General features: G+C 39.2%; 1 protein-coding gene across 2 annotated transcripts in view; it reads left to right on the top strand.

Annotated features, from left to right (window-relative positions):
- The first annotated feature begins 16 nt into the window (after positions 1 to 16).
- The window catches only part of VPS35L (VPS35 endosomal protein sorting factor like), a 46,226-nt gene continuing 35,230 nt past the window's right edge, over positions 17 to 11,012 (top strand). The window contains exons 1-9 of one of the 2 annotated variants that reach the window (XM_083872360.1): positions 17 to 52; positions 2,802 to 2,901; positions 3,839 to 4,006; positions 4,328 to 4,450; positions 4,806 to 4,830; positions 5,819 to 5,895; positions 6,481 to 6,609; positions 9,353 to 9,437; positions 10,404 to 10,463. In XM_083872360.1, coding sequence (XP_083728486.1) covers positions 36 to 52; positions 2,802 to 2,901; positions 3,839 to 4,006; positions 4,328 to 4,450; positions 4,806 to 4,830; positions 5,819 to 5,895; positions 6,481 to 6,609; positions 9,353 to 9,437; positions 10,404 to 10,463 — 784 coding nt within the window. In that variant the 5' untranslated portion in view covers positions 17 to 35. The remainder of the gene's footprint in view (positions 53 to 2,801; positions 2,902 to 3,838; positions 4,007 to 4,327; positions 4,451 to 4,805; positions 4,831 to 5,818; positions 5,896 to 6,480; positions 6,610 to 9,352; positions 9,438 to 10,403; positions 10,464 to 11,012) is intronic. The other variant, XM_083872361.1, reaches the window with a different exon arrangement.

Genomic DNA, 11,012 nt, shown 5'->3' with positions numbered 1-11,012 from the left:
GGCGGGGCCGCCCCTGTCATGTGACGGGTCCCAAGATGGCCGCCTTCCCCTGGTGAGGCGGCGGGAACCGGGAGCTGCCCCTTCCCCCGCGGCGGGTTCTGGGGGGCTGCGGGCCCTCGAGGATGGGACAGAGAGGGCTGCCGTCATGCTCGGCGAGCCTCGCAGCCGGGGAAGGCTAAGGCGGCGGTGGTCACGGATGTGCCAGAGGGGGAAGCGCGGGGCCTCTCCGCCCGCGGGGCTCGGGGCAGTTCGGCCGGGGGGGACTGGGATCCCCGCGAGTGGTGGGGGCGGCCGGGGCGCTGCCGTCGGAGAAACGCCGAGGGAGGGTTCAGATCACGTTCTTAACACCCTGGCGTTCCCCTGAGCCGGGCGGGTGCCGGGCCGGCGGCACAGCTCTGCTGAGGGTCGGAGCGCAGCTGTCTGTGAGCCGGGTGGGACGCGACGGCCGCCGGCCTCCCGTTATTCCGCTAAAACAAGCAGGAGCTCCCCGAGCGGCGCTGGCTCTGCTCCGGGGTGGTGTCACGGAGCGTGCCTGGGGCACTGCGGGCCCGCTGTCCCGCCCGCCCCGCAGCCGCCGGGGGAGCTGGAGGTGTCGGGCTGTGTTACTTGCACACTTTAGCCTCTGTTAGTTGTCTTTCACTGGCTCTTTAGCAGTGAAGAGGGGCTACAGACAGAGCCAGAGTCAGCTTCTAGCAAAGTGCGTTTACAGGAAAATGTGTTTCTGAGGAAGCTGCACTGCCTAGGACGTGGAATTACTCGGTCTAGTATTTGGTAAAGGAAGGATGAAAGAGGCACTCTTTCTCTAACAGACAGTTGCAAAATAGAGCGAAACCAGAGCAGCAGAGATGCTGAAAAATTGATTTTTACATAGTACAGCAATGAGGTAACAGCCTAATAAATAGGTCTGGTAACACTGATGTGGAAGTGGCCATGAGGAAGTAACCAGACCTTTACCAGAGAAAGATGTTTCCATCATGCTGTTCTCTACTGAAGATATTTTCATGCTTTGGGCTTTATCAGAACCCTAGTTATTTTTAAGCAGTATTAATGCTAAAAAGCTGTTTTGCAGATTTATTGTCTGCATAGTTATCAGTCTGCATATGAGGGGAAAAAATAGCACCTGTTGGTGCTGAAGTGCTGCGTTAGCATAATTAAGTTAACAAATTAAGTGAATTTAAAAAATAAGTTCGTTAAAGTAGTATATAAAATTATTTAAAGCATGGGGCTACGATGCATTTTATAATAGCTATGCATAAATATCTAGCGAAATTTTGTTTTATGTTTAATATTCAGATAATGATAGGTACAGTCACTATGGGATGTGCCTCGTTTTATTACCAATACCAGTGTATGTCTGGAGTTGTAAAGGGACTCTTCCATTTTATATGCCTGGCTCCTTTGTGCTCCCTGTGAGCTTTTTGAAGCACTTGCTTTAGGATAAGCACTGGCTCCGGGAGGGTGCTGTGTGCTGAAAACAGTCCCAGGAACAAAGGTGTTTTACCAGGAGGAGAGAAAAAGGTTAATGGGCTGGCAGGTGTTAGAGGTGCAGAGTGGTGGCAATTGCAGGGGTGCTCATGTGTGGAAAAGGTTGAAACCCACTGTTAAAAGAGCACCTGAAGTAGGGGTGTGTAATCGTGCAGGATGCATAGAGGATGAAACCCCAGCTTGGCCAGAGTCTTATTTTTATTTCCTCTCAAAAGTTGGCTGCACTGCTGTGGCCAAGAAAGGAATGCTTAATCTCCTTTCCCTGGAGAGTAAGCAGAACATAATGCCAGAGCAAACTTGGATCTTGTGTTCTGTATTAGCTCTGTTACAAGCTATCCTATCATTTGAATAGCCACATTGTACTTTTTAAAGACTTATTTGCAGGTTTTACAGCTCTTGTTCACTCCCACGTGTGTATTATTACCATGTGCACTTGCCCAGTGTGCTTACACTAATTGTAGTGCAGTTGATTTTGGCCTGGGGATGCTGAGAGAGCTGTCAGCAGTTAAAGAAATGTTATAATTGTGTAGCCAGAAAGAGTTTGGAATATTTTCCACCCAGATGCTGATTAACCCATGATGCAAATGAGCAAGAAGAGTCATTGAATAATGAGACAATAGCAAAAAGAAAAGGGACTGGAGATCAACAAAACAAATAAGCACGTGGATTTCACCGGACTCTTTCTCTTGTTTTTGCTCTGTCTCATTTGATGTCAGAAGTTTCTCCTTGGAGTGGCACGACCATAAATTATCTAGTCCATAATTCATTATTAAGGAAACTTGGATTTTTAGGGTACATGGTATCTGTAGAAGAGCTGGCTGCTATTTTTCAGCACTGCTGAAAATCTTCCAAATTAGTTATGTCTTTGAGTAGGAATGGAATTATTTGAAAGTTTGGATATACTCTTATGGGAAAGATGTGTGTTATGTGGGGGAAATGCTGTTTACTTTTGTTAGGAGTCTGAGTAAAGAAATTTTTGTATCCCCTGATTTTATTCATTAAAGTGAGGCAGTAGTGTGTGCCATAAACATTCTCAGGATCTTGAATGAAACAAAAAAGAGCAATTAGCAGCTCTGTGTTTCAGAGACTAAAAGAGAGTACAACCAAATGGCTGGAAGTAAAATTTCTCCAGTCTTAGTTTTATGTTATCTCAGTAAAGAGAAATTTGGATCTTGAAGCTTATTTTTCAATATGCTTTTTTTTTTTTTTTTTTTTTTTTTTTTTGTAAATAAGCATCTGTATAGATGTGGGATATGCTTCTCTCTTAGTATGTGGTTATTTATATGTATGTATACTTTACCTTTACTCTTTTTAAGGCATGCAAGATCAAGGAACTATGTGTCAGAATCTGAAGTGTGCAAACTGGAATCTGTACCCTTGGATTTTGGTGATTACCATCCACTGAAACCCATTACAGTGAGTTTTTTTGTGCTTTTGGAAAATGAATCTGAATTCAAACTGGTTGTGTTCCTCTTTTAACATCTGTTCCTTTAAAAGGCATTGGGGTTGATGGTGGTACTTGTGAAGTTGCTTTCTGTGTTAGTGGCCTATTTTAGAGGCATCAAGATTTATTCTGTTTGCCCTTTACAGAAGTTTGCTGGTGCTGTGATGTGTCAGAAAGAGTCTCCTGACAAATACAGCACCTTCAGCTTGTAGGTTTTCTTGGTTGCATTAAGTGCCAAATAATGGATAAGTTTAAAATCAAATTGCTGCATTACAAATGACCTGCAAAATTGCTTGATGTAAGGTTTGGGTTTGGGTTAGCTTCCAGTCAGCTGTGTACTTTAAAACATTTTTCATTTCTTTGATGTGTAAGAGGCTTTTAGAGATGTACAGAAAAAATCCAGCTTCAAAGAGATGAGTTCTCCACTAATGAATGATAAATGGGCAGTAGCTTCTGCTCAGAAAGGTCAGTAGGGAGAGAAGATGGTGGCCTGAGGTATGGATTTGATGTTCCAGACTCCAGTGTCTTAGGAGAAAAGATGAAACTGGCAGAGGAAATTAAATAGCAAGAAAGAGTTTGGAGGACAGGGACAAACCTAATAAAATAGAGGAGGGGTACTAGAAAGATGTTCAGTGTGGTTATTCTTATAATATGGTACACCTGGAATTGGAGGGGGAAAAAAAAAGCAGTGGAAATGCTACTGAAGAGTGAATGCCTCCAGATTCAGGGAAAAGGGGGTCTTCAATTAAAGTGCTGGTGCTCACTCCAAAGAGTTTGTTTGATGTCTCCTTGCTTTCATTGAAACAGCTACATACTACAGTTTATGTAGTATGTATTTCAATGATTTATTAAAGACAAGTGAGGGAAGAGAAAGCCTTTTTGTTTAATAGTTCTGAACTTTTCCTTTAGGTTACTGAATCCAAGACGAAGAAGATGAACCGGAAGGGAAGTACTTCTTCCACCTCCTCCTCTTCCTCTAGTTCTCTGATGGACCCACTGAGCAGTGTGTTGGATGGCACTGATCCCTTGTCACTGTTTGCAGCAGCTGCAGATCCTGTAACTACTGCTCTTCCCACGGTAACTCTGGGGGCAATTATCTCAACTAAGTAAAATAAAACCAAACCAAAACTGTAAGGCCAACCCTGGATAAAATGTGTTGTCTCACAGTGAAGAAGTTAATATAGGAAATATACCATATTAATAGAATATTCTTTTTTATGTACCCGCTTTATGTATCTGGTTTATGTTGACATATTTATTTAAATATGGATTTTTAAAAAAATATTATAACTTTTGAAAGGATCAGCCAGTGCTTGACATTAAGCTGACCTTTATCATCAGCCTTCTCTTCTTTTTCCAGATCTGTGTTTAACTTTTGCACTTGTACTCCTGTCACAGGATGGTGCACGAAGGAAAAGGGATAAAGATGAGAGCTCAGCAGTAGGAAGTGACTTTGAACCATGGTCAAGCAAACGTGGTGAAATCCTTGCCAGATACACCACAACAGAGAAGCTTTCTATTGTAAGTGGTGGCTGCCGCTGTTTTTTTATTTGTACTAGACCTTTAATGGATTTTGGATGTTGCTGTTTTATAATTCTTTCATGGGTAGATTCTGGTCCTCTAGATTTCAGTTTTAATTTTGTAGAAAACTGGATCACAAGCTCTCACTTATAAAGGTTGTTTTAGAGCTGAGTCCAAGTCTTTTGTTATTTAGAAGTCATCACTTTGTCTTTTTGTAACAATGCAAATAACTTTTGGTCTTGTGTCTACTTTTAAATGATTAGAGGGTTAATTAGCAGTGTAATTACCCTGTGCATTCTTGGAATGCTAGTGAGTATGTGTTTTCTAACAGTCTGTTTCTTCTGCTTCCTCACAGAATCTGTACATGGGATCTGAAAAAGGTGAGCACTTTCTTTACCAGTTACAGAGTTTGCTTGAGGCAGGGTGCAGTGACAGGTTTGTGGTCAAGAATAGTTGAAATGTCTTTTACTGCCTCCCCCATTCTGACATCATGCTCCTTGCTTTTTTGTGGATAAGAAGTCTGGATGTTTGTTTAAAATAATTATTGAAAATAAGCCACCCAAGCACCTTGTCTTTTATTCCTGTGGGCTAATGAATTTGTGATTATTTCACTGCACTGCCTTCCACTGTAACTTAAAACTTTCTTCCTTTTAAACTGAGCAATCATGTTTTGAGGATCATGTTTATCAGCTCTTCTGCTAGCTGGAAGGAAAGCAAACAAGTCCTTTGGGAACTTGTTCAGTTATTCTCTTTACATGAAAGTGAAGTGATTTCAGTTGTATGCTGGGTGTTTTAAAAAGAACCAAATATTAAATATTTTATCATGTTTTCTAGCAAAGAGAAACTGGGCTAAGTAACCATAGCATAGTAAATCAGGATTTTTTAATATGAATAAACATGCAGCATTTCAGCATCTGCAAAAATATAAAATACTTTTTTGAAATGAGAATAGTCAAACACTGAAACTGGATGTTCAGGCAGAGTGTGACATTTATATCCTTAGATATTGTTAAATTGACTGGATATAACCCTGTGCAACTGTTACAACTTCAGAACTGGGCCTGCTTTGAGGAGGAGAGATGGACACAGACCTCCATAGAGCTTTCCTGTCCTTAGTTATCCTATGGTTCTGTGTGGTGATTCTTTTCTTACCAGTAAAGCTTGCAGAAAAAACACTTATATTCAATTTTGCTTACTTGTCATTGCCCTTGTTCAAAGTGAATTTAGATGTGTGTCTTCAGGAATGGTCACTAAATGAATCAAACCACTTGTGTTCTGTCAGAGAAGCTGACTGGTCCATGTCAGGCTTCTTCAGGTTTGTTCCTCTTTAGAAGTTTCAGTGTTACAGAAATCTGTAATTCTTTGCAGGAAAAGCCACAAGTACCGGTTCAGCAGTTTCTGAAAAAGTGAGGACAAGGTTAGAAGAACTGGATGATCTGGAAGAGGTGAGAAAGTTTTCTGATTAAATTACAGCATCATTATAAAAGTGAAAGGAATTTGTGAAATAAAAATCTCCTGTGAAACCTTTTAAAAAGGTCCTGATTCTGCAAGTGCAGTATTTAGCTAAATATGTAGTTTCTGTGGGAATTCTCTAGTAATTTTAATCCTTATTGTTACAGAATTCAGGCAGAATCATATTTTAGATCACTAGAAATTGTGATGTGAAAGTTCACCTGATCTATTGCTGTTGATTTGCCTTCTTACTGCTGTAAAATATTGTGGAGCCCCATAGTCTAAACATCTGATTATTCTGGTTGCCCCTGTTGCAGAAGCTGCATATGTCTACCTGAGTTTAATTTAAGTTACAATTATGAGCTTGATAGAAATACTGAGTACTGAGGTTATTTCTCAGGCTGCAGTATTTTACTGTGCAAAAGTGAGATGTTTCATAATCTACTTTCCTGAGACCTAAAGGGAAGTTGTAATAAATTTTGTAGGATTCTCCCCCACAACATGGTGATTTGAGTCTCTAATAACAGCACTCTCCTTTTTTCCCTCCTGCTCTAAGTGGGTTTGTGTTTTCTTGCCAGGGATCACAGAAAGAGCTGTTAAATTTGACTCAGCAGGATTACATGAACCGAATTGAAGAACTGAACCAGTCTTTAAAGGATGCATGGTCCTCTGATCAGAAAGTAAAAGCTCTGAAAATAGTCATCCAGGTCAGTTTTATGTTTTTATTTATATAACTTTATGTTTTTTTTCTGATATAACTTGTCCAGATTCCTTCTTGAGAAAAGAGGCATTTCTACTATTTTTCTGTTATTTTCTTTTGTTCTTCTTTGAAACACATTTCTTCCAGAGTTGAGTTTTATGACTTCTGACAATAGTTGGATTTTCAGCTTTGTTGTTACGTATTGGTTTTGACTCGGTTATGTGGGATGGAATTCTCAATGAGTCACCAAATAAGAACAAATATCATGTAGTGATACTCAGCTCTTTTCAGGACATGTAATTTTCTTTCCTGTCCTCTTCCCCTTCAGCCCCTTGCTCCCAACAAATAATACCAGAATGGCTTTTTGGACATCAGCATTTTACCTGTCCAAACTAGTAGGGCAATTAAATAAAGGGATTTATGACCTTAGCAGGCTACCAAAACCAGCTCCAGATTTTTAAAATTGTGTGCGTGGGGGTTGTGTTTGTTTGTTTGTTTGTTTGTTTGAGAACTTGTCCACAGTCTTTCTTTGGGTCATTTGGGGTGATGTGCTTTGAGGAGGGCATGGAGAAACAAGACAGTTAAATGCTCTTTTGTTTAGCTTGGCCTTTAAAAAAGGCCAGAGGCAGAGTGCAGCAGAGGACAGATGAGATAATGACATCCCTAAAAGCTGTAAAAATGATGTAATGCTCATAGTCATCCAGTGGGGTTATATAAAGTCAGGATTTTTTTGGTCATTCTTGATACTCTTGTGAAAACTGCTTGAAGTAATTTCAACTTAAATTGTGGTAAAGACAAAAAAGGAAATGAAACATTAATGAAGTGAGATCAAACCATTATGTGTGACCTAGGGTGACTAATGTACTATTGTAATACTATGAAATCAGCACTATTATTGTTATTTAAAAAAAATCCATATATAGGATTGTGAAGTGTGAATATCATCTTTGGATGAGAAGAAAAGCAGCAGGGATGTTCTGTACTTACATTGCTCTGTGTGTAAATATGTGTATATGTGTGTGATAATGCAGCAATAATCTATGCATTGATACTTTCATATGTTCTTTTGCAACTAGTTCACAAACAATTTTGAAAAAATACAGTTTCTAACATGGGATCCAGTGCTTCCTTTTAGGAAAGTGGTACCAAAGTTGAATGTGTTTATCTCTGCTAAAATGTTGTTAACTTAGCACTTAATGCTGCAGATGCTCATCACTAATTGAAAAACTGGCTGAGAATGAAATTGGCACTTGTGTAATTAATGAATTTAAAAGTTTCATGAAACATAATAATTCTGTAGTTACAGAGCAGGATAGGGTAGAAGCCTCACTGAACTTTACTTGTGTTTGTTCTTGCAGGGTGCTCTATCCTCTGAAAGAGCTGAGCATCAGGTTGTGGTTATAGACATAGTCTGTCATTATTATTACAGAGTAGTAATACAGTAGAGTATTACAGTAGGAGTGAGTTTGGCTTCTGGTTAGGAACATTTCTTCACCAAAAGGTTCTCAATCACTGGACCAGTCTGTCCAAGGCAGTGGTGGTGGCATCACCATCCTTGGAGATACTTAAAATATGTGTGGATGTGGCACTTGGGGATATTTTTTGTTGGTGATCTTGGCAATGATGGATTAAAGGTTGTACTCAACGGTCTTGAAAGTCTTTTCCAACCTAAGCAATTCTATGATTCCTCAAGTGCCTTTTTGCAAGATGCTTTACTTGGCAAGATGGAGTATGCTCAGCTACTCAGAGTAAGCTGAAGTAAGGTGATTGTGTGTGAGCTCTAAGAAAAGTGGTAATGGTGAAGGAGGGAGAAAGGATGGAGCTCATAGGAAATACTATCAGTCTTAGAAACCAGAGAAGACTCAGGGCCAGAGGCCACATTTGGCTTAAGCAAGGAAGAGGTGGATTTCTCTCCCCAGTCAGTCATTCACCTTTTTTCTTTTGGTAGAAGCTGTTTTCTTTTGTGAGCAACTTCTGCCAAAGTTTTTGACTCCAGTTTGATCTTGGAAAACAAATTAAATATCTTAGAAGTATCTTCATTCTTCAGTGTGTATTTTGAATTCATACAATCAATGGATTGATGTTCCCTCCTGGCCTGAACATCCAATGAAAGTAGAACTAAGTGGGTAATACATTTTCAAATGTGACTTTGTACCAGCCATCATTATAGTCCAAATGCCATGATCAGGTTGTGTCCCAGTGGGTGGTGGTTGATCACAGTCCTCCCTGGAGCTGGATGTGATTCATTCTGTTTCCAGAATGTTTGAACTAGTTATGTGAGCTGCAAAAATCCATTGGAAAGCTAATTAACTACACTTCTAAAATGGTTTCTTAATATATATTGCATTTTGTGTTTGATATGGATGCTTAGAGAGAGAGTGAAAAACTGAACACTGTCCTTAAAATAAGGGATTTTAGGGAAGTGCCTTTTAATGCTTTGTCTGGGAGAGAGTTTGTCTTGTCTGAACAAATGCACAGCTCTTCATGGTCAGCTGAAACTCTGCATTGGTCGATTACCCTGTATAAAGGAAAACCAGGTCTGTGTAGCTCTGGAAATGAAGAATAACCTGAAAATTACATCAGGCACCATGGTCTGTTATGTTGGATGTCCTTGTGCTTTTGGCTTCATAGTTCATATTGGCCCTTTCCATCTGTAAATATTCACCTATTCCTGCTTTTCTGGAGTGAAAACACAAACTTGTTTTGGCCTCTAAAAATGTTTTTTTTTTGTTTTTTTCTTCTTCTTCTAGTGTTCTAAGCTTCTTTCAGACACAACAGTAATCCAGTTTTATCCAAGTAAATTTGTTTTAATTACAGATATCCTCGATACTTTTGGTAAGTATCTACTGTGCCAGAGTTACTACACAATTGTTAATAAGATTATTTTCTTGTAATGTTAGAAAGCATCAAAGTTATCCAAAAAGAGCTGAAATTACTTTTAGTTTTAACATGGAATATTTCCAACATAAACATTTGAACACCAGTGGTAAACATGGTATATAACTGTAAAAAATCTCCTAAGAGCAAAGTCCTTAAGATAAAAATATTTCATGTTGTGGTTCTGTACTTTATGTATTAGTGAATATCTAGAACAAAATGCTAGGAAAAACCATGAACTCTGCATTTTGAAATTTAAAACACACTCTCATTATAATTTTTTTTTGGGTTTTGGCAGCCTTTTGCCTCAATATTTTATTATTTTTGTGTTCGAAGAATAGAAGTCAGAAAGTTTTCCTTGGCTGAATACGGACTATGAAATTATCAGAATAATTATTGATTTTTAAAAATATATTTTTAAACTTGTAAGTGAAATTGTCATCCATTTAATGTGACTCTCTTATTTTTCTGCCATGTTGTGGAAAAGATTTACAATGGTATTCAAAGTTGAAGGGTATTTTGGTGCCAGCAGGATATGCTACGACAGAGATCCAATTGTTTTTTCAGGTCATGCTTCCTCTTTGTGCTCCTTTCTACTTGCTGAAAGCTGCTGGAGATAACACAATATTCAAACTCAGCAAAGTCAGGACACCAGCTGTCCTTTCCTGGCCTGGGAGAAATCTGACCTGTGTGTTACCTCTGCACTTAAGGGAGCCAGAGAATGTTTTTGTAGTGTGAGAAGTGCTCAACCACACTGAACATTTCAGCCTCACTAGAGGGCAGCAAAATGTTGGTGTTCCAGGAAGTTTTTTCCATCTGATTTCATTGTATGTTGGAAAGGGAACCTTTGTACCAACTTCTTGTGTTTCACAGTTTGTTAGTTTGTTTTGATTTTTTTAATTACTCTTTTTCTTTGTTAACCAGGGAAACTGGTGTATGAAAGAATTCTGTCAATGTGTGTGGATAACCGAGTCTCTCTGCCAGGTAAATTTGCGTTGGTTTCCATTGTGCTTCAGAAAAAAAATCATGTCCAACCTTGAGGAAGGGTTAAAAAGGACCATTGCTACTCTGTCTCTGATAGAAGGGGTTGTGATTTGAATCTAGTAGCTTTTAGTTTTTAACAGAGTAAAATCCTTTGCTTTCAGCTTCCGCTATTCACAGTGTTCATGCAAGATTACATTTGAATTGTGAAGGATATAGCTAAGATATAATAAAGTGTGCTTGTGGCTCTGCTGTTACTAAATGTAAATTGGGTCTTTCTGAGACTTGAAATCACAAAGAATCATGTAAGTTCTCTAGTACAGAGGGAGGGATAATTAAACAGGAATAGCCAAATTAGATGAAGATTTTTTTTCCTTTTTTTGTCTTAGCATATGCTCTCTTCTGAAAGTGTTACAGTTTAGTAGCTTAAAGTTAATGGTAGAAATGTAATGAAGCTGAGAGTCTTACATTTTGGTAAATAGATATTTTTGTTGCTACACTGGAAGTGTGGTAGTTTTGCTGTTATAAAAGAAGAATTTTGGAAGTAGCAGC

Source organism: Zosterops lateralis, assembly GCF_965231275.1.
Source record: "Zosterops lateralis genome assembly, chromosome: 15".
Lineage (NCBI taxonomy): Eukaryota > Metazoa > Chordata > Aves > Passeriformes > Zosteropidae > Zosterops > Zosterops lateralis.
Note: the sequence above shows the minus strand (reverse complement) of the source record. Positions and strands in the feature narration are given on the sequence as shown.